Here is a 27049-nt window from a genome sequence, read left to right as displayed (position 1 = left end):
TCTGTAAAATGAAAAACAAACTAGTTGGGAATGCCATCAATGAAAAATCAGAAGTTCACGACCAAAATGTATGGAAATGAAAAAGAGCACACTCATATGTTCCTATGCTAAGAATTAAGTGGCCCTAGAGGTCTGAGCAAGAAGCCAAATAAAAAAAAACACAGGGATCCAAAACTTTTGTTTGGGTATATTGGACAGCCATCTCTGTAATAATGGTATAGCATGAGGGTTTTGTTGTGACACATCCAAAGGCTTTGTCTGTTGCATAAGTAACTTTTAGGATTGGTCTATTATGAATTATTATGAATTACCTAATTACCTCATCTCTGCCTGATGCACTCATTCCCTAAAATACTTATTTTAATTCCATGTTATGCTTGAATTAATTTTGGAATGAAATCCATATTCATTGGTATTCAAATACTATTCCTGCTTATTAGTAACATTTGATGATGCAGTCTGATTTATAGACTTTACAAATGCCATATTGATAGTATCTGGGGCTGAAGATTTACAGGTAGTAGGGTTGATAAACTATGAGCTCCAAAGTGACTCCTGGCTTCCATACTCATAAATCAACTCAGGTCAATGGAGTTTCATGTTGATATCAAATTGGAATTTGGCCCTGAGGTTTACAGATCCAGATGTTCAGTTTTACTCATATTTGGCTTGTTGCAGTGATGATATAGAGCCTGAGATATATAGAATTGTACGCTGTAGATTAATGCAGTGCACCAATTTGGCATTCAGTGCAAGCACTACATCAATAAAAAAACATTCAACTGAAGCAAAACCGCTGGAACCAAGAATAGTAACTGTAGAAAGTAAGAAGAAGACAAATCTTTGATCATATGTGTGTTAAAGTTATGCCAAAAACACATTGCTTTCAAAGTAATATTTGCACACCCCCATAACCTGTAGATGAGTGATTCTCAGACATCACTGACATCACCACTTCTACCACGGAACTTAAGGCAGCCTATCTTGGGTTCCCAGGTGGTTTCCATCCAGGCACTGGCCATTCCCTACCAGCTTGCCTTCAGCACTGTGCTGTAATCATGAACCACCAAACCACAACTTGGGACAGTGTTGTACTAACTGTTATGGTAGTATACTTGTTCCTTATCTTATAGTGGTAACTCAGTATGGGAAAAGACACTGGGAATGCATCACGATGATCTTCATTCATATAAATTATCATTATGGGAAAAGACTTTAAAAGCCTCCAGATTAAAAAGCTGATAAATTCATGACTGGTGAAGAACCCTCCAGGCTGCCAAAATATTACTAGCAGATTCCACTGCAATCCCTTGCACTGCTAAAGACATCCCCCCCCCAGTTCCACATTTAAAGTTTAAATTGAAAAAAACGGATTGCTTCTTCAGCAGTATCATGCTCAGGCCTGATTTGTTTCCCAGCCTGTTTCAGTTTGCAACAAAGATTAACAGTGCTTTTAACATGTTTAATTGAAAGATATGCCATCCAAGGCACTCTCTGTGTCAAGAGAAAATCCTTAATGGTCATCTGAATCAATTTGACCTTGGGTGCGTGAAAGGAGGTGGGGAAAGCATTTTGCAGAGGGGAGTTAATGTGCTAGGTAAGTGGAGGCTAGGGGTGTGCAATTTTTTTAATTGGTATTTTTCAGTTCAGGTCTATTGGACCCGAAAAAGTTTCCGTATTTCTGAAAAATCTTGGATCCCAATACCGGTATGGTATTGGGATCCTGGATTCTTCAGAAATCTCAATTTTTTCTGAGTGCAATAGACCCAAGAAGAAAAATACCTTTTTTTTTTTTTTTAAAGCTAGCCCGACCCTGGGGCTGGCTTGGCTTCTCCTGCAGCATGGTTTAAACTGAGCTGCAGGAGAAGTTGGCGCCTTGATCTGCATGCCACAGGGAGGTCTCTCCCTGCAACATGCAGATCCTGGCTGGGATGGCTTGTCCTGCAGCATGGTTTAGACTGTGCTGCAGGAGAAGCTGGCCCCAGGATCTGCATGTACTGGGGAGGTCACTCCTCACCACACACAGACCTGGTTGGGAGGGCTTCTTCTGCCACACAGTTTAAACCACACTGCAAGAGAAGCTGGCCCCAGCATCTGCTGTGCCACAGTAGCTTCTGGGGCTGGTTTAAACCTGGCTGCATGAGAAGCCAGCCCCAAGCTGAGCCAGCAAGAACAGTCTGCTCTCCTCTGCTCAGCTGATCCTTGGGCTGTCTTCTGCAGTCCCTTTAAACTTTAAAAGGACTGCAGTAGAAGCCTGACAAACGATCTGCTCCTGCCTCTCCGCTGTTTTCGGATCTACTGGTAATTCCTGAATATAACCGGGTTTTTCTTGGGATTTTCCCCAGTTTTCTTGAGAAAACCCAGACACATTTGGAAAGCCAAAATATACCCGGAAGCCAGAAAATACCGATAAGGATTTTCAGGTATATTTGTGGCTCGGTTAGATCCGAATGCACACCCCTAGTGAAGACCATTAAGTCATTATCTTGTTTATTTCAAAGTAACTGTATAATTGGCTTGAGAAGACCAGGTTAGAGAAGCATGCTTGATATGAAGGAAGGGTGTGTAGCTCTGTGCTCCTTGCTTTGCTAAAGCGTGCTTCTTTGCAGGACTTTTGTTCCAGTTTTCTAACAACTTTGACTGAATGGAAGAAAGTATCTTGCCTTTGTAAGGCTTATTTTTATGCCTGTAACATGAGACTCCTCCTGTAACTAGGAAGAAGTATAGTTTAGGCTATTTAGATGTTTTTATTTTTGTACTTGGAAACTTGAACCTGTACTGATACTTGTATTCTTTTTACTGTTTCTTTTCTTTTAATAAATTTTCTTCATTGTTTTAAGAAGGCAGTGGTTGTTTGGTGTGTACCCTGGATCCCGAAAAAGAACTCACAGTACTGGTGTAGTCAGGGTCTCACGGTATATTACATGAAACTCCTGCTCTGGAGTTGGTGATATACTGTGAGGGAGCAAGGTTTTTGCTTACAGCATACTCCTGCAAGTCTCTCGTCCTTGGTTTGGGTAGAGGGTCTTAAAGACATGGGCATCACAAGCATATAGTGCAGACTTTAAAGAAACTTCTAGCTCTTCAGGATTTTAATAATTATTTTAATCATAATCTTGTGGGCTACATGAAAATACAACAGAACTTAACTCATTTGTATATCACACCTAAAGTATCTGAGACACTCCTGTAAGCAGTGTGCTACTGTTTGTAGCCTAATTCAAGGCACTGACAAAAATTGTCCACATTGTAGAAGAAATGTCCCCAGGATATTAAAAATGCAGAACATGTAATTGTATTCCAAGTGTCGTCTTGTAGAATTTTTTTTAAGTACAGATTTTCAGGCTACATGGATTTATTAGCTCAAACATGCTTCGTTGTTGGAGAAAGTGATTTTCCTATTCTCTATTACGATCAAACAATTTGTGAGGCTAACACTACTTATGCTATAGTCTTGAGTCAATGTGGGGGGCCTGAAAGTTGTCTGCCTTATATAAAGTTAATTGCACAATTATATGTAAAGCATTCACATGACTCCAAGAAAGGAAGCCCTGTGTTTATAAGTAAAGTATATCATAGTTAATGGCTATCTCTCTAAGCCCAGAAATGACATCATTGGACCAGATGTGACTGGAAAGCTGCAAAATATTTTAACTGTGTAAAGGTTGCTCAGTATACCCCTTCATAATAATTCATTTGGCATAATGTATGTGAGCTGGGAAACAAAATTCATTTATAACACAATTTACATGAAGTTGTATCCCTTAGGTACTTAAATGGTGCTAATTTCAGTAGTAGTACTATATTCTATTAAATAGATTCAGTCCTGCAATATACTTAAAAGGGCTAGGATAGAGTATTCCCACTTCACAGCTAAATGTGAACCACTACATGTGGCTCTTATACAACTTAATACTTTGAACTGTTGTGCACACTCCTGACATGGTTAAGCACTGGTAAAAAAGAACAGATTTCTTTCATTCTTTCAAAGCACATTTATAGGGGGAAGGGGAATTCTATGTGAAAGTAGGTAACCTGCATGTGGGAGCATTCCAGATCAATTAACAAGGTTTTCCATCCCTTAAGCTTACACATTTTTCCAGGAAGCCATGAAACACGAATGTAGATCCTATGAATGTATTTATTAATTGAGGAGCCTTTTGCTGGGGAAAGGAAGCTTGCTCCAGTAGAGTCAGGCTCAAATGTTAGTGGAACAGATTCATAGGATCCAGCCCATGATTTCATGACACAAAGGAAAACACTATTAAGGCTTTGTCACAACAGTCTGAATTCAAACTCAGGAAAAGTTCTTACTGTTTGCCAAGCTTCTTGATAATTCTGTGCTGCATACCCAAGAGAACAACACATTTTTGTTCTGCATTGTTTACTTATTTAGAGAATCGTTATGCCACCTCTTCAGGGAACCTGCCCAAGGTGGCTTACCAAACAAAACATAATAAAAACATAAAACAGTAAACAAACTTAATTAAAACCCAGCATAAAACAACCATGTAAAGGTTTCCCTTGCTCGAGAGCTAGTCAAATCTAACTCTAGGGGGCGGTGCTCGTCTCCATTTCCAAGCAGAAGAGCCAGTGCTGTCCAAAGATGTTTCTGTGATCATGTGGCCGGCACGACAAAACGCAGAGGTGCACGGAACACTGTTACCTTCCCACCGAAGCGGTACCGATTTATCTACTTGCAATTTCTTGCTTTTGAACTGCTAGGTTGGCAGGAGCTGGGGCCAGAGTCAAAAGGCACTAGCGTCTCAAACTGGTCTACATCTCAGCGTCTTAACATCTGAGCCACCATGGCCACTATAAAACAACCAACCAGACCACTAAAAAGCATGGATAATAAAGCAACTCCCAGTTTCTAGGCTAAAACATCCTATTAAAACGGTGGTAAAACATCAACTCTTCAATTAAAAGCCTGGATAAAGAAAAACATTTTGGCACTAAATAATATTCTCTATAGGATCATATACTATTGTTTCACTAGTCTTGCCAAGTTGAAACCCTCAGAACATTATCTTAGGCATCTTGTAAGCCAAACAATGGCTTACAAAACACTTGAAGAATGACATTCTTTCATACTTGACTGATGGAACACTCTGACCTGCAAAGTGTCCTGCAGTTCTGAGAAAAAAACAACAAAACACTCAACTTGTAAACAGTAGGGAAATTATACAAACTACAAAAGCATTAATGAAAGCCATCCATTCAGGTTACATTGCCATAATTTAATGTATAATTTGAATGATCACTGTTAAACAGAGCTCTGTGCAACATTTCAAACCGTCTTCAAAGTTAAATGGTTGCTACAAAGAAAGATAATTGAATTTGTTTAAATTAGGGTCAAAGTAAACACAAACATCCTTTGCTGGAAGATTGTTGTGGGCTTCATGTAACTGAAAATTCTTCATTTTAACATCAATTTCCCATCTCTTTGACCTATGTCCCCCTTTAATAGCTGCATGCTTCATATTTAAATTGGACTTTCCACTATTACTTTTGACTACAAGGGGGTTTATTATCCAGCAATATAACTTGCTCCAATTTTAAATTAATTTCCTTTTCACATTATAAACCACATATACTCTGATACTATTCTTCCAAGATCAGTAGATTAAACATTATTCTACTAATGTTAAAAAGCCAGGAAGCAAAAATTATTACATGCAAATGTTTTTTCCTCAGTGTTAGTTGCTTATAACTGCTTTCCTATATCGAAAGGTTAATACATTAGAACCCCCATTACCTGGATCATTATCCATATAAAACTCACTATGTCTTGCATGAGGGCCCAAACCAGTTTACCACTACCTAGAATGGTGTTTCCGTTTAATATCTTATTGTGTAAATGTTTTGCCATCCAGAAGTGATTCATTTTAAAAAGCCTCATTAGTGTCTGCCTTTTGAATACATTTAAAATCAAATGGCAGCTGTACCACTACTTTAGACTGGATTGTTGAAGATGAGAAATGTAGCCCTAGAATGCAAGCTTTTGGAAACGTAAATCTAGTTTATATTTGTTTTGGAAAATGTGAATGAAAGTCAGGCCACAAGGAAAGAACTATAACTTTGTTCATGGTCTTTCCAAGCTGATGGGACTTTAACCTGCAGTCATTTATCTTATTCATGAAACCCTCCAGCTCCCACCCCCATCAACTCCAAACATCAGTCCGGAGTTAAATTCCTTGCCAGCAACAGCTATCAAGAAAGAAAAACTTGTACTTCTCCCCTCCTGCCCTGCCATGTTCTTTCCTTATGTAATACCCAACACCATCATTGGTATCAGAGAGAAAAAATAGCAGCCATAGAGGGTCCAAAGGTCCGTAACAGCAGGAGAAGGTGAAGTAAAAAGTCATGTCAACAGCAACAAAGCACAGAAGGAATGCTTTGATCTTATGAATAACTACCAATACAAGGGACAATAACCATAGTATACGATCTTCCCCACATTAAGAAAATTAACAAAACAGAACATAATGCTCCACGAACAGATCTCTCTCTCCCTCTCTTTTTCCCCCCATGTATGAATTTTCTTACATTTTCCTACTACTTTTCCTTCCAGAAACTTATGATGTTGCGGATTTTCCATGCATCCTTTTTTTATCTTCACAACAAGCTATCTGGTAAGTCAGACTAAAAGTGTGTACCTGACACATGATTCTTGTAGTTTAGTTTACTTCTTTTAAAATTCTACTTCCTAGCAGTGTTTCCTCTAAGCTGAGTTAGTATGAGCTAGCCTCTGGCTCACACATTTCAGCTCAGGAAGGCTCACGCATTTCAGCTCAGGAAGAATGGCTCCAGAGCAAACTAATTTATGCAGTAGCCAAATCCCTCGCTCACAATTTTAATGTCAGTAGCTCACAAAGTAGAAGTTTTGCTCAGAAGACTCCACAGCTTAGAGGGAGCATTGCTCCCTAGTCTCAAAAATAAGCAAGTTTAAGAGAATTGTTGGTGCAAACACATTAACAGTGGCATTCCATGTAAGGTTAAATGGGTTCATTTTGTTAGGAAGCCTCTCAGATTAGTTCCATTATTATAGTAAGCACGTTTTACACTTTAGCTATGTGGGGCTATGTCACAATAGCTGTACACATAATGCTAATGTGTATCAGTGAGTAGTGGATACTGTGGCTGTGAAAGAAGGTTTAAAATGCAATAATTACTATATTCATTACAGAGATGCTATCAAGGGCCACTCTGATTTCTCCTGTGTAGTTCCATATTATTGCTATTATTTTAAAATTCCCTATAAATCAAATCACAGATCCTATATAGTATAGTCAGTTTTACAGTCTAAATTATATTGTTGTCCATCCCTGTATCTGAGTAAACATATTAAGGGTCACACTTATGTAACCCAGGTGTTGGAAATAAGGGCAAGGCTTAGGGCCTCCTTTCTTAAAGCCCCCCTCCCACTCATACACCTTAGCTTAAGCAAAGCAAATATTTATTACAACAAGAAAAATACAGTTCTGCACATAGGGTATAGGAGCTCCAGGCCTCCCAGCAAAGCCACTGGAGGTCCGGGAGCTGTTTTGCCGCCCCAGAGGAAGCCAGGGCAGCAACAGAGCTGCAACATGCTGCGTCGTGACATGGGTGGGGAGGCGGAGCTGGCTCGGTTAAATGGCCGGGCTCCGCTCCCGCCCAGTCACAGGCTCATGCTTGAAGGTGTAGCTTCGGGCACGGAAGGGGACAGAGGGTCGTGGTCTACCTTGCTAGTCTGGGGGCCCGGTCTGTGGAGGCGTCTGGCGCAGCGAGCCTGAGCAGCTTCGGGTGATACAGGAGAGGCATCTGGTAGTCTTCAGGAGCGGCAGCAAGCGGTGGCCCCCTTTTAGACAGCTGGGGCTGCATTTCCTTTGCTCCTAGGGGCAGGAGCGGTTTGTGGCGTCTCCTGGGGTGGCAGCAAGCGGTGGCCCCCTTTTAGGCAGCCGTGGCTGCATTTCCTTCGCCACTAGGGCTGGTGGCGGTTTTCAGTGCGACGTTCAGTAGCAGCTCTGGGAAGGGTGGTTCTGGGAGGCCCTCAACCCAGAGGTCAGGATATGATCCATTGGGGGCGGCACACAGTGTAGGGGGCAATCACCGGAGGTCACAGCCAGTGGCAGTTGTTGAGTGTCTCCCTCCCCCAAAAAAAGAACAGCAAAAAAAAAAAAACCCGGCTGTGGTGGCACATTTACTGGGTGTATTTACAGTAGCCCATAAAGGAGTGGCCATTGGTGGCAAGCCTGCTTATAAGCTTGGCTATGCCATCAGGGGAATTCAAATAAACAGCCATAGGTGGTTTTGGTGGTCGTTGCCCCCCCCCGGTGGCCAATTATTATAAACATTCCCTTCTTGGCTGTTAGGGAGTAGCAGTTAGGTGGCCATTTTGAGTGGTGCCATCTAGAGGCAGCCATTTTAGGGTGGTCTGCTTCTGGTGGCCATTTTGTGGAGGGTTTCTTCTTGGCGGCCATTTTGAGTGGGGATCAGGAGGCGGCCATTTCGATAGTATTTTCTGAGGTGGCTGATTCGGGAAGGCCTGCTATTTGAAATTGATTTAGAGCAGCGTGGGCCCTTATTGCCAATATTATTGCCAATGGCAAGCAGCCAGCTCCAAAGAAACCTACTCAAAAGCCGCCAAAGCAGCCCACCCTCTTGAACTCTTCTTATGAGGATGAGCAGGACCCTGTCAATGCAGCCATCCTGGAGATACTGGCGGCCTGTGAGAGGCGACAGGGCGAGCATCCTCCTTCGTGTGATGTGGCTAAATCTCTGCCTAAACAATCTTTTTAGGTGCAGGTGTTGGCATGCTTAGTTCTTATCGAGGACAGACAGGGCGACATGGCATCAATATCAGGACAGCTGGTTCAGAGGCAGCGCGCAGATGGCAAGCAGGAGAGCCAGGGGACAGAGGAGCTCCAGGTGGAGCTTTATAAAGGCCCACCAAGGAGTGAAGGTAAGGTGGAAAACACCAGCCAGGGTGGGACATACTGGCCTTGGGGCCCGGGCACTCAAGGCACCCCGGGATACCCTGCACACACAGCACAAGGCAGTTTTGGGCACCCAATGCCGGGCAGATTGTCACCCTATGCTGGGTTGGGAAGTGTGGCCCCCCCAGCTCCGCAGGGTGTATGGCCTGGTTTTGTGAATCGGGGGGGGGGGCTTAGGATATGAATCAGTTCCAGCAGGTGCCATTCCCTTTAGGGACTAAGCCTTGCCACTTGGAAACCACCTCTCCATTGCCATCAGGGAAAAAAATCCTTAAAGGAGAGTTTGTGGATGTCTTCAAGCTGTTATACAGGGAATTGGGGGGGAAAGATAAGGAGGACCTGGATGAACGGGAGAAGGAGCGCTTGAGGAGGCGCACTGTTGACAGGACCTGGGCTAACTGGTACCCAGGGTTTTTAATTTATGCAGCAGTGATAGTGAGGCACCAGCCATGGAGGGCTTCAGCAATGTTCCATTATATGGACATCATTTATAAAGGTTACACTGATTTCCCGAGCCCTGCATGGCTGCAGTACGATGAGGAGTTCAGCATGAGGGCAGCCATGAATCTGGCCCTGAGATGGGACCAGATTCATCCGCACTTATGGATGCAGATCATGTCTCCCAACCGATTTTGAGTTGTTGGGTTTTACTTTTGAGGGCAAATGCTACATGGGCAGGACCCTTCCCATGGGTTGTTCAGTTTCCTGTGCTGTGTTCGAGAGGTTCAGTTCCTTTTTAGAATGGGCCTTGCATTACAGGACAGGACTACGCACTATCTTGATGACTTCCTCTTGGCAGGGGGGAAAGATACTGGGCAGCAATGTTCCCTCTAAGCTGTGGAGTCTTGTGAGCAAAAATTCTACTTTGTGAGCTACTGGCATTAAATTTGTGAGCGAGTGATTTGGCTGCTGCATAGATTAGCTTGCTCTGGAGCCATCCCTTCCTGAGCTAAGACAAATATGTGAGCCAGAGGCTAAAAAACTGTGAACTAGCTCACACTAACTCAGCTTAGAGGGAACAGTGCTGGGCAGTGTGAATTTCTACTGAAAAGCTTCATGGGCCTGGCAGAGGAGCTGGGGGTTCCTCTTGCTCAGGAAAAAACAGAGGGTCCTACCACAAACTTGGTCTTCCTGGGGATAGAGACTGACACAGTGGGGCAGCTGTGTAGATTACCAGGGGACAAATTGCATGCGCTGCAGGCCAGGATTGACTCGGCCAGGAGGATGTGAAAGATTACCTTGCTCGAGTTGCAGCAGCTGATCCGGCAACTCCACTTTGGCTCGGCCAGGCATTTGTTAGAAGGCTGTGTGAGTCCATGAAGGGTCTCCATCTCCCGCACCATAGGACCAGAGTCACCAATGGGATAAGGGACGACCTCCTTGTATGGAAGGAATTTTTAGACTCATACAATGGGGTCTCCTTTTGGCGAGAAGACCTTTTAGTCAAAGCTGAACTGCAGGTCACATCTGACGCGGCTGGCTCAGTTAGCTTTGGAGTCTATTTCCATGGACATTGGTGTGCTGAGGACTGGCCCGAGGAATAGTTCCAGGTAGGGTGGGTCAAGGACCTCACCTTCTTGGAATTTTTTTTAATTGTCATAGCAGTGTGGATTTGTTCTGCAGAGCTTGCCAACCATACTATACACTTCTAGTGTGACAATCTGTCCACAGTGCACATGCTTAACTCATTGACGTCCAGGTCTCCTAGGGTCATGGCCCTAGTCAGAGCCTTCACAATCCGCTGTTTGCAGAACAATATTTTGTTCAAGGCCAGGCATGTCCTGGGGGTCAGTAACGGGGTCGCTGACGCTCTCTTCCACAAACAGATGGAGAGATTCTGCCAGCTGGCTTCGGAAGCCGACCAGTTCCTGGTTCAGATGCTGGCGGAGGTGTGGCAGATTGGCGGGCTGAGGCCGACCAGGCAATAAGTTTAGATCTTGCCCCTTCAACTCGGAGAGCGTATAAGAGGGCGGGTAAGCAGTTTCTGGCCTTTAGGGAAGAAGCTGGTCTGAGACAAGTTTGGCCCATACCGGTAGCCCATCTGATGCAGTTTTGTGTGTCACTGAGAGGTAAGGGCCTATCAGCACGTTCCATTCGGAGCAAGCTGTCATCTCTCGCCTATGCCAGCAAGGCATCGGGGTTTGAGGAGAAGACGGGCGACTTCTGCGTTAGGAAGATGCTTGAGGGCTGCTCAAGGGAGGGTGGCAAGGTGGTAGACTCTAGGGAGCCGTTGTCCCCAACAGTGCTGATGGGGCTCAAGGCACAGTGGCACACACTTTGCAAAGATGGCTATGAGGCAGCACTGTTCCATGCGGCATCACTGGTTGCCTTCTTTGGGGCACTGTGGATCAGTGAGTTGGTGGCTGGCTCTCGCCGGGATGTATCTGGCCTAGTGCTGGACCAGCGTGATAGCCACATTCTGGACGCCAAAGTTCGGATCACACTTCAGCGTTCAAAGACTGACCAGCTGGGCAGGGGTTTTATCATTGAGCTGGGCCGGTGTTCCGAGGTGGAGCTATGCCCAGTGTAGGCCTTTTATTTCGTCACATGGATGGCACTCGCCTCACCAAGTTTCAATTTTGGGCCCTGACCCAGAAGGCGCTGGTCCGATTGGAATTAGGTGGGTTCTTCCCACCTTCCGGATTGGAGCAGCTTCAACAGCAGCAGCCATGGGATATTCCAATAGCGAGATTCAGCAGATAGGTCACTGGAAAACGTGTTGTTACAGGAGTTACATGCAGGATTGCAAAGTTTAAGGTTATGTTTCAGTTATTAATAGGGTCCAGAGTGGGGAATGGTGATCACCTCCTCTGGGAACCTCTTAGGGTATGATCCTCCCTGCAAGTTGTCAGGCTTCAGAGGTAGGTGCTCCTAGGTGGTGACCAGTTTGCTGCCAGTCATGAGTCATGAGCCAGAATGATGGCTCAAGACTGGAGCTGGGTGACCCACCCGAGAAAAGGGCAAGGAGGTTGGTCAGGGGAGTGACACCTGCCTTGCCTGTTCCGTGGTCACTTAGCTGGTCCCATGCTGCAATGTTATGTTAAATAGTTAATAAAGTGGCCCTTGTTTACTTCCAAACTGTTGTCAAACTGGGGGGGGGCAATGTACTTCCCACCCCCAAAGCCCTTTCCCTTCCCAAACCAAAGGTCCAGTAGTCAGTGTTCCAAAACTACTATTCTCTTGTTGGAGCTGGTCCAGTCACAGTCCCTCAGCAGCAGGCCTCCAGTAGGAAGGAAAAAACAATCCCTCTGAAGCAGGCAGGCCTCCAGTGGAAAGGGAAGTTCTCAGGGCCTGTCTCCTCACCATCCGAGAGAAGGAATCAGATATGACTGGGGCCTCACCTCCTCCAGAAGAAGTGCTGTCCATCAAGGGAGGGCCCACACCAGACAAAAGCCTCTTCAGCTGAGGCCTTTCAGCAATCCAGTCCTTGGAGAGACAAATAACTAGGCCTCCCTTTGCTCCACCCCCTCCCCAGGTTGAATTTTTCCCCACTCACTCACTACACACAGTCCTCCCAATATGCAAATTAAGTTTTTCACTGCTCCACCCAACAGCATATATTCCCAAAGCTCTACACTTAGGAATGCCAACTCTAGGTTGCAAAATTCCTGGAGATCTGAGTGTGGAGCCTGAGAAAGGTGGTGTTTTGAGAAGTTTTCAGAAGAGAAGGACCTCAGTGGGATATAATACCAAATGTACACACTCTTAAGCAGCTATTTCCTCCAGGGAAACTGATCTCTGGAGACCAGTAATAATTCAATGAGGTCTCCAGTCCCCACCTGGAGGATGGCAACCCTAAAACTTTATGGTGTAAAAAGGAACATCAGTGCAGGAAGTTGTGTATTATTTAGTAAGGATACTATAGAGTTGCTCTAACACCCTTCATTCAATCAGTGTCAAAACCAATATGAAATATCTTGATGTAAAATCATGGGAGTAGAAAGAAGCAGACATCCTGCATTAAAGTGTGTTTGTGGGAAATGACTTCTAAAATCCCCTACCTCACTTGACTCAGTTCAGACACCCACTTTAAATCATTCAAGAGAAGCCACTCACTAAGCAGCGGCCTTCACAGTATCTCACATCAACCTCAGGGTTATGTTTGGGCTGTCTGGCAAATAGTAAACATACCTCACTTGCTAAGGAAACACCCCCCCCAATACATGAATCTTTAAAATGAACCTCTGAATGGTAGCTAAATTAAAGGCAAACATGCCAGCATCTCTATCTTCGATTAGCAATCATCTTTCTTTCACTCAACAAAAAAGAAAAGAAATGTGAGCATTGTACAACTTGTGTCTCGGCACAATATCATGTATACATAACATTGTGTACATATGAGAACTGTCTTATTCTTTAAAACAAAGCAAAACAATAAGACTTTCACCTTGACAGCCATCATAAATTCCTTTAAACACTTGGCTACAGTCACAGCATTTCACATAGTCTGTACTCCATCCAGTACCAGCCAAATAAAACTCCACTGTCCTCTATACAATAGGAATAACTGCAATCTGCTTCACAGCATTATTCTGAGGCTCAGAAAATGTTGCTGCGTGCAGCATTATGGAAGGAATTGCTGACATATAAATAAATAACCCTCGTATCATGTCAAAGTACTACTTGCTTTCTGAGGATAACCTACTATATCTCAAGGATATAGATCTCTGTGTGTGTGTGTGTGTGCGCGCGCGCGCGCACGTGCGTACTCATGTTTCTCACTTTTACACATGATAAGAAGCAACTACTAGTTTTCTTTCGATGATGGAGCAATAGAAACCTACAAAATCCTTATAGTATTTACATTATTTACAAATATGTGAGAGTATGTAACCTAGGGATACAGTCTGAGGTGAAAAAATGTTTTCTGAAAGATATTTGGCTGCCTTGGTTGGGTTGTCAACTCCCAACTCTTGAGGGTATGCCTCTGTCACCAGCACAGACTGTCAAGAGCTTGGGCATGACTCTGGACTCTTTGTTGTCTATGGAGGCCCAAGTTGTGAAGGTTGCCAGGCTGGTGTTTCTCCAACTGTGCCAGGTTAGGCAACTGGCTCCCTACCTGTTTCACCCCGACCTAGCCACGGTGATCCATGCAATGGTCACCTCCAGGATAGACTACTGTAATTCGCTCTACACGGGCCAACCCCTGTGCCTGACCTGGAAGTGCCAACTGATCCAGAATGCAGCTGCGCAGGTCCCTACTGGGATCCCCTGGACAGCACACATCTTACCAGTGCTGCACAAGCTGCATTGGCCTCTGGTGAAGCACTGGATCAAGTTCAAGGTTTTGGTTCTGACCTTCAAGGCCCTTAACGGTCAAGTACCTACACACCTTCGGGACTGCCTCTCCCAGTATGCCCCTGGAAGAGCACTGCTCTCAGGAAACAAGAACTTCCTAATGGTCTCTGGCCTGAGAGAAATCTGGCTGTCCTCAACCAGAGCCAGGGCTTTTTTGGCCCTGGTCCCTTGCTGGTGGAACTCTCTGCCAGAAGACATCCGTGCCCTGCGGGAGTTATTACCTTTCCGCAGGGCATGTAAAGCAGAAATGTTCTGCCAGGCATTTGGTTGAGGACAGTGACGGGGGAGGACACCTGGCACTCATACACTTCCCATCCCTCACAACCCCTCCCCGCAAGTAGGCTAGGGAAGCTGATTTTCTGCCATCTGATATATGTTTCCTGTTTCTATTTATTGATCTGTTTTAATGGTTTTAATGTTGTTTAATTATTATCACTCTGTTGTAAGCTGCCCTAAGCCCTACTTGTAGGGAAGGGCAGCCTAGCAAATCTAATATAATAAGCAAATAAATAAATAAATCTCGGAATCATCCATTCCCTATGATTTTTTTAAAGGCTATCCTGGACTATTAATCAGCGACATCTCTTAAAAAATGGCTAGCAATAACAACAGAAATAAGGATCTTGTGGCATCTTTAAGAAATATGCTACAGTATGAACTTCTACATACCACTGATCACTTTGTGAGATGCATGTCATAATGCGCAGTCAGAAGATATGTATACATTGTCAGTAGGGTTACCAACTCCAGGCTGGGAAGTTTCTGGAAATTTGGGGGTGGAGCCTGTGGAGGGCAGGGTTTGGGGAAGGGAGGGACATAAGTAGGGTAGAATTTCACAGAGTCCACCCTCCAAAGGAGTCATTTTTTCCCCAGGGGTACAGATTCTTGTCATCTGGAGGTCAGTTGTAATTCTGGGGGGTTACCTGGAGGTTGGCAACCCTAACTGTCAGAGTTACCAAATTTAGCCTACGTGTAAGGAAGAAAAATTCACCGGTGCTCAATCTTAAAAGATTCTGGTTTAGGTTCTAAACCTGACTAAACAGACACCCTCAAATCTAGGCAGTGACTCACACAGTGGAGTTATGTTGGGAGAGAAAATACTGGGTAAGACCCAACAGATAAGCCTTTTCTAAACTTTTGTCAGGAAAGCTTATAAATACTGAAGTGATTCCAAATCAATCCAAACAGTGTTAGCCCATTGCTAAATATGATGACTTGGTGCACAAATTTCTCAGCTAGTAAAACTTGCCTGCGGAAATAATTATCCTTAAAGAAGGGTAGAAAGGTCCTCTAGCATCAGGTGCTACCTTCCTGACACAGCAAAGTGGATCCAACCATTTTCTTATTCAAGAGCTGGTTAAGGTGGCGGGGGGGGGCTCTTTAGGCTAGAGTAAGGCTTCAAACTTTGCACAGTGGAGTGGGAGGATAGGGGTAGGATCCACTTCACTGAATTTCATTACTTGATCCCATAGACCTCAGCTCATTTCACCTCAGCTCCTCCCACCCAAATGGCAGAATGTTGTGCTTTAAAAGTTAGAAAGCCAGTGTGGTATAGTGTTGGACTAGAACTAGAGACCAAAGTTCATATACCTGTTCCCATGAAACATACTGGATAACTTTGAGCCTAGTCAGTCTCTTTCAACTTAACCTGCTCTCAGGAAAAGAAAGGAAGGAAGGAAGGAAGGAAGGAAGGAAGGAAGGAAGGAAGGAAGGAACTTAAGATATGAAATAGCCCCTCCTCTTTTGTGAATCCACTTATACCAGGTATCTCAACTACACTTCCTATATTAGCATAATATTAAATAGGGAGCTTCAGAACACACTTTGTGGCTGAAATGCTTCTACTATTCAAGAAGTAAAATCGGTTCACAAGCCATATGAAATGGAAGGTCAAAACCAGGCTATAACGGAAGATGTATGTGTTGCTTTATCAGGTAACAAATAAAATTATTACGATATTACATATTTTTAATTTGATATGTGCAGTAGTGTACAGTATATTACAGTGTGGTGTAGTGGTTAAGAGCGGCTGACTCTAATCTGGAGAACCAGGTTTGATTCCCCACTCCTCCACATGAATAACTACTGGGTGACCCTGGGACAGTCATGGTTCTTTCAGAACTCTCTTAGCCCCACCTACTTCACAAGGTACCTGTTGTGGAGAGAGGAAGGGAATATGAGTGTAAGCCACTTTGAGACCCCTTAAGGTAGAGAAAAGTGGAATATAAAAACCTACTCTTCTTCATTTCTTGCCAACAAACAAAATCATAAATTATATCAGTTTCAGCCTAATGTTTTTCTTTCGCTTTAACTTGATTAAACTTTTCCTGTTAAAAATAGGACTGTTGCGAATTTTTTAACAAGATGGCTGGTTTCTTGACAGATGGGTAACTGATGTGCTCTGCAGTAATCCCTAATTATGAAAGAATCTGGATGGTTGACATGCCTGGCATTAAGGCAGCAACCTCAATAGTGTCATATTGACCCCTCTGAAATGATTACTGTCAAGACATACAATATATCTGATTACAAAGAAGTGATTGATGTAGTTTTACAAGTCTTTATAAATTCACATCTATCTTATATCCATTGCTAATGTAGAAAAAGAAGAGTTAAATTCTTCCATGCTGATAAACTTTTATCCAATTTTTGGTGTCTATTCAATTCTTATTTAAAATAAACAACAAAAACCTGGAAGAACAGTGCACATTTTCTCTTTAGGTGTATCCAATGATCTAGAAGGATATACTTCTTTGCAAATATACAAGGAAGAATACTTTGCTGAAATCATTACAATCTACTTTGAATAAACATCTGCCCAAGAGACTGGCTACAGTTCTAGAATATGGTGGTAACACTATATGCTTGTTGCTGTTGTGCAAATCTTAATTTATGGCCAAGCCCTTTGTACAAGAGAAAAGCAATGAAAAAATATTCCACAATTTTTTTCCACCTAACCTTAACATCTGCATTCATTTCAAGGCATTACCTTACTATAAAACTCCTAATTGTCAATTTATCCCACATTTAGCCTTCTGTTCTTCAAATGCCCTCATAGTGCTATAAGGTAAAGGTAAAGGTTCCCTTGCTCGAAAGCCATTCGAATCCGACTCTAGGGTTGCGGTGCTCATCTCTGTTTCAAAGCCGAAGAGCCAGCGCTGTCCGAATATGTTTCTGTGGTCATGTGGCCGGCATGACTAAACACCAAGGTGCACGGAACGCTGTTACCTTCCCACCGAAGTGGTACCTATTTATCTACTTGCAATTTCTTGCTTTCGAACTGCTAGGTTGGCAGGAGCTGGAACTAGAGATGGGAGCTCACTCCATCCTGCGGCACCCGGGTCTCAAACTGCTGAACTACTGACCTTCCACAGCCTGCAGTTCAGCGTCTTAACCACTTGAGCCACCACAGCTCCTTATCATAGTGATATACATGGCCCTCAATTTTGTACTCACAACAACCCTTCAAAATAGGAGATACTGAGATATATTGACTGTCCCTTGGTGAAGTCACAGATGAGAAGGGAGCTGAACCCATATTTCCCTCATCATAGATCAACACTCTAACCACTATACAACTCTGATACCCTTGTTGCATAATGCCAGAATTCTCATGAGTTCAAAGTCCCAGGTGTCCCCCCTGTCTTCTGAATTATCAGTGTTTTCCTAGAGATTCTGCAAACTCCCTCCTGCCTTGCATTCTGAGTATATGTGATGAGCCAGAAAACGTTGGTTATGCAGCTCCCAGCCTCCCAGCAAAGCCGCTGGAGGTCCAGGAGTTGTTTTGCCACCCCGGAGGAGGCTGGGGCAGCAACAGATGCATGACGCTGTGTGTCTTGACATGGGCGGTGGGGGCACAGCTGGCTCTGCTAGAAAAGGCCAGGTTTCGCTCCTGCCCGATGACAGTTGCTCTGCATGCTTGCCCACCCTCCCACCCTGTTCTTAGTGTAGGCTATGGCTGGTCGCGTACTGGGGCCAGTTAGGAATTTTTCGCCTCTACCCAGGATTGGCTGAATGGGTGGAGGTGTTTTCGCCTACCTTGCACTGAGGGCAGTGGATTGGATACTTGGTTGTGGTGGTCGACACCTAAATGCTCCTAGGTGGTGACCAGTTTGCTGGGCTGCTGGTCATGAGCCAGAATGATGGCTCAAGACCGGAGATGGGTGACCCGCCCGAGAAAAGGGCAAGGAGGTTGGTCAGGGGAATGACACCTGCCTTGCCTGCTCCGTGCTCGCTTAGCTGGTCCCTTGCCTCAATGTTAATAAAGTGGCCCTTGTTTACTTCCAAACTGTTGTCTCTCTCGTTATTCCGACATGGGGTGCAATGTTGTATTTACTATTGCCTTATGTTTGTTTTACGAATTTATTCATGCACAGTTTACTACAGACTTATCCTATCTCTGTGCAAAAATTCAAAAAATAAAATGGGAAGAAAGACATTATAATAAAGTCAAATGAGACAGCTGACATTATGCCAGGACAGGTAATACAAAAGCCTGAAAAATACAACAATAATTAAAGGGTCACTCTTCACCCACCCCACTGATGTGAGTTGACTCTCATTTATGCTGTGCTTCATCATGGTTTGGGGGTTTTTTTTGTCTTTCTTTGTACAAAGTGAAGCTTCCTGTCAGACTGCAGCTGCTCTAAATAATCACATCAAACCTTACAGTAGGCAGTCACTGAACCCAAAGATGTATGGCAGTAAGGTACTTTGCCCCAATGGCCTTTAAAGGACTTGAATCTGTTTGGGAGAGGATTTTGCTTTCATTCTGCCACTGGTCTATTGATCCACAAAGTAGCTGAGGCACTTATTGATTAAACTACAAATCCTTTAAAAATCTACACCAATCCTTCCCATAGTGTCACAAGAGATGATAATTTGATTACTTATTACGGATACATATTATGCTATTAACATATAATGACTATCAAATATAGGCACTATGGGTGCACTTTAAACGAGGAATAATAATTATCGTAGTTCAAAGTTTGATTATCCAACAACTCCTGCAGAATAAGAGTCAACTTTAAGAATGTTGAAGAATCAACACAAAATTTTGTAAATCAAAGCAAATACCATTTCATTAGTGGTTATTTAGACATCTGCCATCAATATGATTTGGCAACACTGTACTTTCATAAAAGAACAGCAGTTAACGATGACGCTTGCATATCCATGCTCACCTTTCAAAATGGATCTTACTTAGAGAGCATTTTCACCAATTATCAAAATGTACACTGCTCATTACTACTGCTCCCTATCAAAGTCTTGTAGCAGCTGTCAATGTTGTAACATAAGCCCTTGTTAGTTCTTATACATTCCAATCTGGAACTAATGAGGGATTGCCCAATAACTCCAAACACAGACAGAACTGAGGAAGGACCCTCTGGAAAGGGGAAGAGCGCAATGATGCATGACTTGTACAACTCAATGCAGCCCTTGTGTAACTATGAACTTAATCTCATATCTTAATCTCACTCATTTTCACCAAACACAGTGAAGCACTTTCAAAAATTAATGTTTAGTTATTTGAACATTATTTTCTGAAAATTGACAGAACAGTTTGAAAAGATGAGGGACATGCTCGTAAATGCTTCAAATAATTCTTCTGAACAAATCAGCTACATGATCTAAGTAGAGTTCTACATGAAATGTTTTGCCAGCTATGATCATACCACATATGGTACTGACAAGGGAAAATCTGAAAAAAAATGGTATAAATAAGACCCCATGTCGCCTGGGTTTTTTTCTCCTCAAAACTGCAGTATATTTCTACTGGAGAAACTAAGATAAACTTATGGGTAATACAGCTGGTTTTTGTAGAATGTGTTCCTGTAATTCACAGCGAGAACATACCACCTTTCCAAGCTAATCATAAATCTAGTTTGAATTGATGTCACTTCTGACAAAAATAGTTTTATAATTCAGAGCCACTGCTTATTTCTATATTATTTGGGTAGAAATACACAGCAAAAATAAGCCTAACAAAACAACCCAAGTTACTAAGATTAGAAACAAGAAAGAAGCAGGGACCAAAACCTTAGTTTATTATTTATTGCTAATCTTGCTTTCATAGTAGGGGTGTTGCTTTTTTTTACCAAATACAACCTGAAACCAGATACAGAATTATTTAAAATCTTAGTAAAGCTCTGCCATAAAATAAAATATAATTCAAAGCTATCACAGCAATATCTCTAGTTTAATCTGCTTCTTTAGTTACATTCCTGACATGCTTGTTTATATGCTATACTTGTGTGCATATATGTGTGTGTGTGCTATGAACTGGTATGTCCATGTCAATAGATGAGAAAATGAATTTGAATGTGATGTTAGTTATGTTCAGATCTCTTCTACTCAAACTATAAGGTTGAAATTTGTTACACTTGTCTAGAACGTAACCAATTTTTTTGTTTATTGAAATATTTGTGTCATAAATATCTCTCATTACATAGGGCAGAATTTTACATTTTTACAGGACCAAGCCCTATGTTTCATGTACTCAGATTTCATAGTTTTGTCAATAGGATGACGCTTTACAGTTCACAATTAAGCAAAGTTAAAGGCAAATTTCCAAAATCTTAGAAGTTTCAGTTTGAAAAAAAATATGAACAAATGTCTTCTTAGTGGAGCACCCACCCATCTAAGGGTGATCTAAGCCTCCAAAAAGACTTTTTCAAAGAGCAGAGGAGGATGCGTCAAAGATAAAAACAACAGACATATATGTCTTTCATGTGACATACTGGGGAGAGAGTAGACAGCACCCATCTCAGCCTTGACCTACAAGTTTTAAGGTTCCCTGCTGAGGGAATAGAATTCTATATGTGTATAGCTGTATCCATGTAGGACCTTTGCACATCTTCCGGTTAGTGGGCCTAGGCATGGGAGAGAGCTTGCTGCTGTGATCCCCCAGTAGGTTCATTCTTGCCAGAATGTTATATAAAGAGCTTCAGATGGGTAGCCACATTAGTCCACAGTAGCAGAGCAAAATGTCCAGTAGCATCTTAGAGATCAACATTTTTTTTTCAGGGTATAAGGTTTTGTGTGACAAAGCCCACAAAACCTTCCATGCAATGAAGTGAGCTTTGACTCACAAAACCTTATCTCCTGAAAAAATTTGTTGGCTTATAAGGTTCTGCTGGACTCAAATTATGTAAAAGGGCTACAACATTCTTATCTAGATTCTAATTCTGGTAGGAAGCCATTGAGGCATTTAATAACCAATTGGACAAAAGTGCCTCAAAAAATAGCAAACAGTTAACACACTAGTGGTAAAGAAGATCTTTATTCCCACCTTAGATTATTAAACAAACAGATTTTCAGCAAATATGGGGAGGGATCACACTGTTTATGATCAAAATGCAAAAAAAAAATGATGTGAGCAGAGAAAGCTGTTATAAATCAAGATCAACCAAGTGAAATAATCCATAGTGTGTGAGGAGGCAGTGATAATTAAGCAGAGAAGTTAATAAAAATTTATGGTCCATCCCATTTCCTTCAGTCAAGACTGACCATTACTCCTACATCTTAAATTGAAAGAGAAGGCTATTAAATGACTGCATGAACTTGCTTGAATATATATTTTTGTATGTCCTGTGTGTTTTTTCTCTTTTTTGTTTAATGCCAATTGATCTTAATAGAGGCAGCTGCCTAAAAATTCCAAGTGTGATAAAAGCTATCCACAGACATTTACATTGCTATTTCAGGTATGATCCAAATGTTTCTCCAAATTACTTTACTCATAATTAAATGTCAAATTTGCCTGCCCACTTCTGATCTGCTCTGCATATGGAATAGCTGTTTTAATTGCTAGCTTTAGGTTAAAAAACAAACAAACATAGACACAGAGCTGCATTGGTCAGTCAAAAGGTATGTGAAAAACTGGACTGGTTTCCAAGCCTTCTTCCTGCTGTGTTACTGACTGCAACAGCAGGGAGGAGATTGGGTTACCAACTGCTTTTAAAGTGCTACTTAAATCACACCCTAGTGAAAATATTTGACAAATTTGGGTCCTGATAAAAGCTGTCAGGACAGCAGGACATTGTATGTAAAACCAGAGCATACCAGAATATCCTGTCACTTTTGTTAATGGCCTTCTCATACAAAGCTCACTTGAACAAATGGAATGGAAATCAAAACGCAGGGCAGCTCCACTGGATACCAAGAAATGATTGCAGGATCAGAGTCCCGTTTTACATTTCACATTCATGGTCAAAAGTAATATTTTGCTGTCTAAAGTCAACAGGCATGGTCTCTAAAAATAGGATTCATCTGGAGGTATAAATACTGAAATAAAATACCTGTTCTGAGCTTAAGAAACTAATTTTGATGATATTTTTACTTGTTTAGATGTGATTGTAGTAGCACTTGTTTATATGTATTTGTAGCAGTTGCACCCAATGTTCCTTCTAAGGTGTTCAGTCTCATGAGCAGAAATTTTACCCCATGAGCCAAAAATGGTGCTAGCTTTAAAATTGTGAGCAGGCCGACATTTTTCTTTTTTTTAAAAAAAATTCTGTTTACAAATTTACAAAACATAAAAACATAACATATAAACTATTGTTATATTATCATTACAGAAAATGTTTTAATTTAACTTCTCTCTTCTTACTTTCTGTTTTCCAAAAATTGAAAACGCTGTCAAAATTAATATTATTCCCAGTTGACATATGGAGTTTAATTCTCATTAAGTTCTCCAGGTGATGTGCATCTAGCTGATTTCAAATCCTAGTTTTGATGGCATTCATCAAACTAAAACCTCTTTCGCAATCTGCACTTAAGGCTTGAAAAGTTCCACAAACATCTAGAAGATTTAGTTCATTTAACAAATACACACTCCACAATGGGAATTCATTTCCCAAAACCAGGATCAGACTGATTGGGTTTGCACTTTGTAACTGAGAATTCTCTTGCAAGATGCACATGTAAAAATGTTTTGCACAAAGGATGGCTTTCTCAGCATTTAATAAAGCATTAAGCTTCCTGCTGAGGTTTGTTTTTTGTTTTGTTGTTGTTGTTTTTTACTTAAACCTAAAATTCATCGATACTTTTGCACACACTAGGCAAACTCCATGCAGGCACCTTGAAACAATCACCAGAGGCTACAGATGTCACCTTCATTCCCATATTAAGACGGGAAACAATTGGATGTTTGGAGGAGGGAGAATCCTATAGCCAGAGGTCTGCGAGAAGAAAACAAATAAACACATTTCTAGGTGAGCCGGAGGGGGGTGGGTAAGCTGCTCCTAGTGCTTTCCTTTCTGCACCTACAAGCTATTTTAACTACTACTTGGAGGGAGAATGACCATCTAATGTAATCCACCTGGACAATGCCTGTTTTCATCAAATAGTACAAGAAAACTCAAAGAGATATAAGAGCCAAAGACAGCTTTTCCTTCTGCTCTAGAAAGAGAAGGCACTGCCTGAGCTACCTGCTCCTCTTCTAGACCTACTTCTCTAAGCTTCAAAGTTCAAAGTGCATCAGCCATCAAAAGTACTTGATCTCCCAGGAAGGGAGAAGTTTCCCAGGCAGCCTCGGAAGAGAAAAGAGAGGTGGGGAGACAAACAGTTGTTTGTCTGAGCTTACTTCATTGTTAGAAGGTGCCAGAAAGTAAAATACTATTCTCACCCTCTGGCTCTCCAAGCACATTTACAGCAAGTCAAACCCAGGGATTTATTAACATTATACTTCCTGGAACTCTCCCACTTTGGTCTTTGCACGCAACATGCACACCAAGCTGCAGTACTCATCTCCAATTCATCCACAGGAATTTAAAGAGAAATGCTGGTTTTTTCATCTCAAGACAATGGGAGGGGGAAAATCTTCTTCCAATGAAGGATTTGGTCTCCTATACTCACCAAACACTAATGGCTACCCCACGTTTGAAAAGCAACCGGGATGGTTAAAACCAAATTGTTAGTCATAGTGATTATTTGTTCCCCTCATGCTTGTTCCTTTTCTCCTCCCCTTTCCTTTCCTCTCTTGGGAAGCTAAATTGATGAGTCAGAATTGATGGGTGGAAACACTAATCAAGAGTTCACAGATGCATTAATCCACAGAGACTGATGGATTACTGACTTTTAAAACAAAGAGATGAGCCATGCTGTGCTTTGTGAGGGGCTTTGGTAGGAGTCTGTGTCTTTTTTAAGGTATGTGGCTCCATGCCTGCTCGCTTTCCCTTAGGTGAGAATCCCAGTAGATAAGGGGGAATTGTCCCCTCTCCTCCAACTCTCAGCCTCACCCAGCAAGGCTCTCTCTGTTGCTGAGGGGAGTGGGGGTGCAAAGCCACTGGATGAATAAAAAGCAGGGTGGGGGTGGGAGACAAAGCGTGAGATTCGCTTCCTCAAAACATCACCGCCTGCCTCCCTCAGCTCAGAAATGCACTCCTAGCTCCTCATTGGTTTCTGGCACCCTCCTTTGTGGGTTTCCTAATGCTCCATTAGACCTGGGAAGTGCCTTTCAGAAAGGAGTGCTCTGCCTTACTGGCCACAGTTCCCACCTTCCTAACCACCGGATGAGCAGAAAGGGGGGGAGAGAAAGTGATGCATTTTGTTAGCAATGTGAGCAAGGGCCCACCTGCAGGCCCTGGCTGAGTTGGAGTTCAGGGTCCCCTAAGAGGAAGCACCCCTACACTTGAGATGGACAGCTGTGCGTGGAGGGGTGAGAATCCATGCACATTTTCATGGGTGTGCACTTTAGTGGGAACCCTGGTTGCATATATTCAAAAAGACCTTTAACATGGAAACTGTCACATTACATTTTTCAGAAGAGTGCTTTCAGTTAGAAAGCTTTATGCCAGCAACTTGGATCAGGCAGTGTTGCAACATTTGGTCTGAGGTGGTAAACACACTACTTTCAGACAGAAATACCACACCTTCATCTCAATTAAGTGTGCTAGGCTAAAAGAAAAGAGAGTCAATATGCTACCATGGGTTCATAGTCCTCTCAGCCATGCAGTCGAATGTTAACATAACCTTGTACCCTCAATCATCTCTCAGTTTAAACTATAGTATAAAGTTGTTGTGAGGATAAAATAGAAGCAGAGACAATGTGCATCTCCTAGAATTCCTTGAAACATGGGGTGGGTAGATAGTTCAGATTGCTGCTTTCGCAGGAGCAGCACCAAGATTGTGGTTCAGGATCTTCCAAAGAGATTTGAACTAAATAAGATTATTCTGCTCATGGAGGAATGTTCCACTCACAGAAGGAAACTTCCATGGGCAGAATGTCTCCAAGTAAAGATTATCCTGCAAGAAGATGGCCTCCTTTGGCTTCATCTGCTAGTCTGAGATGCTTTGGGAATTAAATATGTTGGAATATGCAAGGCCTGTTGTGCTTAGGTAGAAAAGTTGACAAGAACATCCTGCAGGGGGCAGCAGAAGGAACAACTAGTTACCATAGCGAGATTAGGGACTTCCTACTATTTTCAAATAGTTTCCTTCTTGTCTCCTGATTGGTTCAGTTAGGTCTCCTTCCTGCTCCTGCTGAGAACTCTAAGGCTGCAGTCACACACACTAAATAATCCACTTGCAATCCACTTTCCAACTGGATTTTGCCAGTTCACACAGTAAAATCCAGTTGGAAATTGTACTGAAAGTAGATTATTTAGTGTGTGTGACCACAGCCTAAATCTGCTGACTGTCTCCTAGTTAGTTAGACAGTTAGACTTCTTTTTGTCTCTCCTCTTTCTTACAAAGTTTGTTTTCTTCTTAATACAACTTTATTCTTTAAACAGCTTGTGTTTCACTTTACTGCATGTCTATAGTTTGCCAACAAAATATGACTATCTGCTATTCCCATAAAACAACAGAAACTAGAGTAATTGATGCATTAGTATTTTACTCATAATTACTCATGATTTATAGTGTGACTGCATCTTGAAGTGCAAACCTCTCTGAAGGAGAATTTCAGTTTTCATTAGTATCTGAAATGTTTAAGACTATGTGCTGCAGAAAACAGAAGTCCCTTTAAGATAAAGTTTAGAACTAGCTTCATGAAACACATCACCAACTGGCAGCCATTTTCATGCACTGGCCTCTGACCACTGTGTGCCATCCTACTTTTCATGACAAAAGGAATGGTAACACATCTCATTTCCTAAGTCTTCAATATTTCCTCTCTCAAAAAGAGTCAACCCAGGTAAGTGCTTGCCCCTGGAACTTCTTACCAATCAGAGAAATGGGCACATGTATCAATATATAGTGATAGAAAAGACATAGAACTAAAGAGAGATAAGGCTTAAGAAAAAACAGGAATGGGCAAAACAACACACAGGACCAAGAAACAAGATGCACGTGCAATATTGGCAGGATGGAAGTTGACAGGTAAGGAAGATCTGGAGAGCTGTGGACCCCTTCAAGAAAGCCCAGTATGCAATTAGTTTCTAGCTCCTGGACCAACAATGGTGCTAGGAGGCTAGGACTGGACTAATAATGACTTACTAAACTGCCAGAGCATTTTAAACTGGAGCAACTCAAATAACCACCAATAAAATATTTTGGAAAAAAAAATGAGTTACATTACCTTGGCAGGAATAACCTCTTTCTTCAAAGCCAGGATTACACAAACACTTTCCTATGGGAACTAGCCATTCTCCTTCTGTACTGCAGTACATTTTGGGAGGATCTTCTTCTTTGGAATGATTAACACAAGAACCTCGCACTTCCACCAATGACTGGGAGTCCATAGGAATAGTATCTGGAAACATGGCCAGGTTTTTCACAGTGAAAGGGCACTTTTTAAAGTACACTCGCACTGATACTAAGGCAACACA

The 27049-nt window shown here is 42.4% G+C and overlaps 1 protein-coding gene across 1 annotated transcript in view; it reads right to left on the bottom strand.

Annotated features, from left to right (window-relative positions):
- Positions 1–27049, bottom strand: part of EPHA3 (EPH receptor A3) — a 306093-nt gene that overhangs the window by 170740 nt on the left and 108304 nt on the right. Inside the window, exon 4 of the mRNA XM_015406944.1 lies at positions 26800–27029. Coding sequence (XP_015262430.1) covers positions 26800–27029 — 230 coding nt within the window. The remainder of the gene's footprint in view (positions 1–26799; positions 27030–27049) is intronic.

The sequence above is a fragment of the Gekko japonicus genome, unplaced genomic scaffold (genome assembly GCF_001447785.1).
Source record: "Gekko japonicus isolate JY-2015 unplaced genomic scaffold, Gekko_japonicus_V1.1 scaffold1450, whole genome shotgun sequence".
NCBI classification, from domain to species: Eukaryota; Metazoa; Chordata; class Lepidosauria; order Squamata; family Gekkonidae; genus Gekko; species Gekko japonicus.
This window is presented reverse-complemented; position numbering and strand designations above follow the sequence as displayed.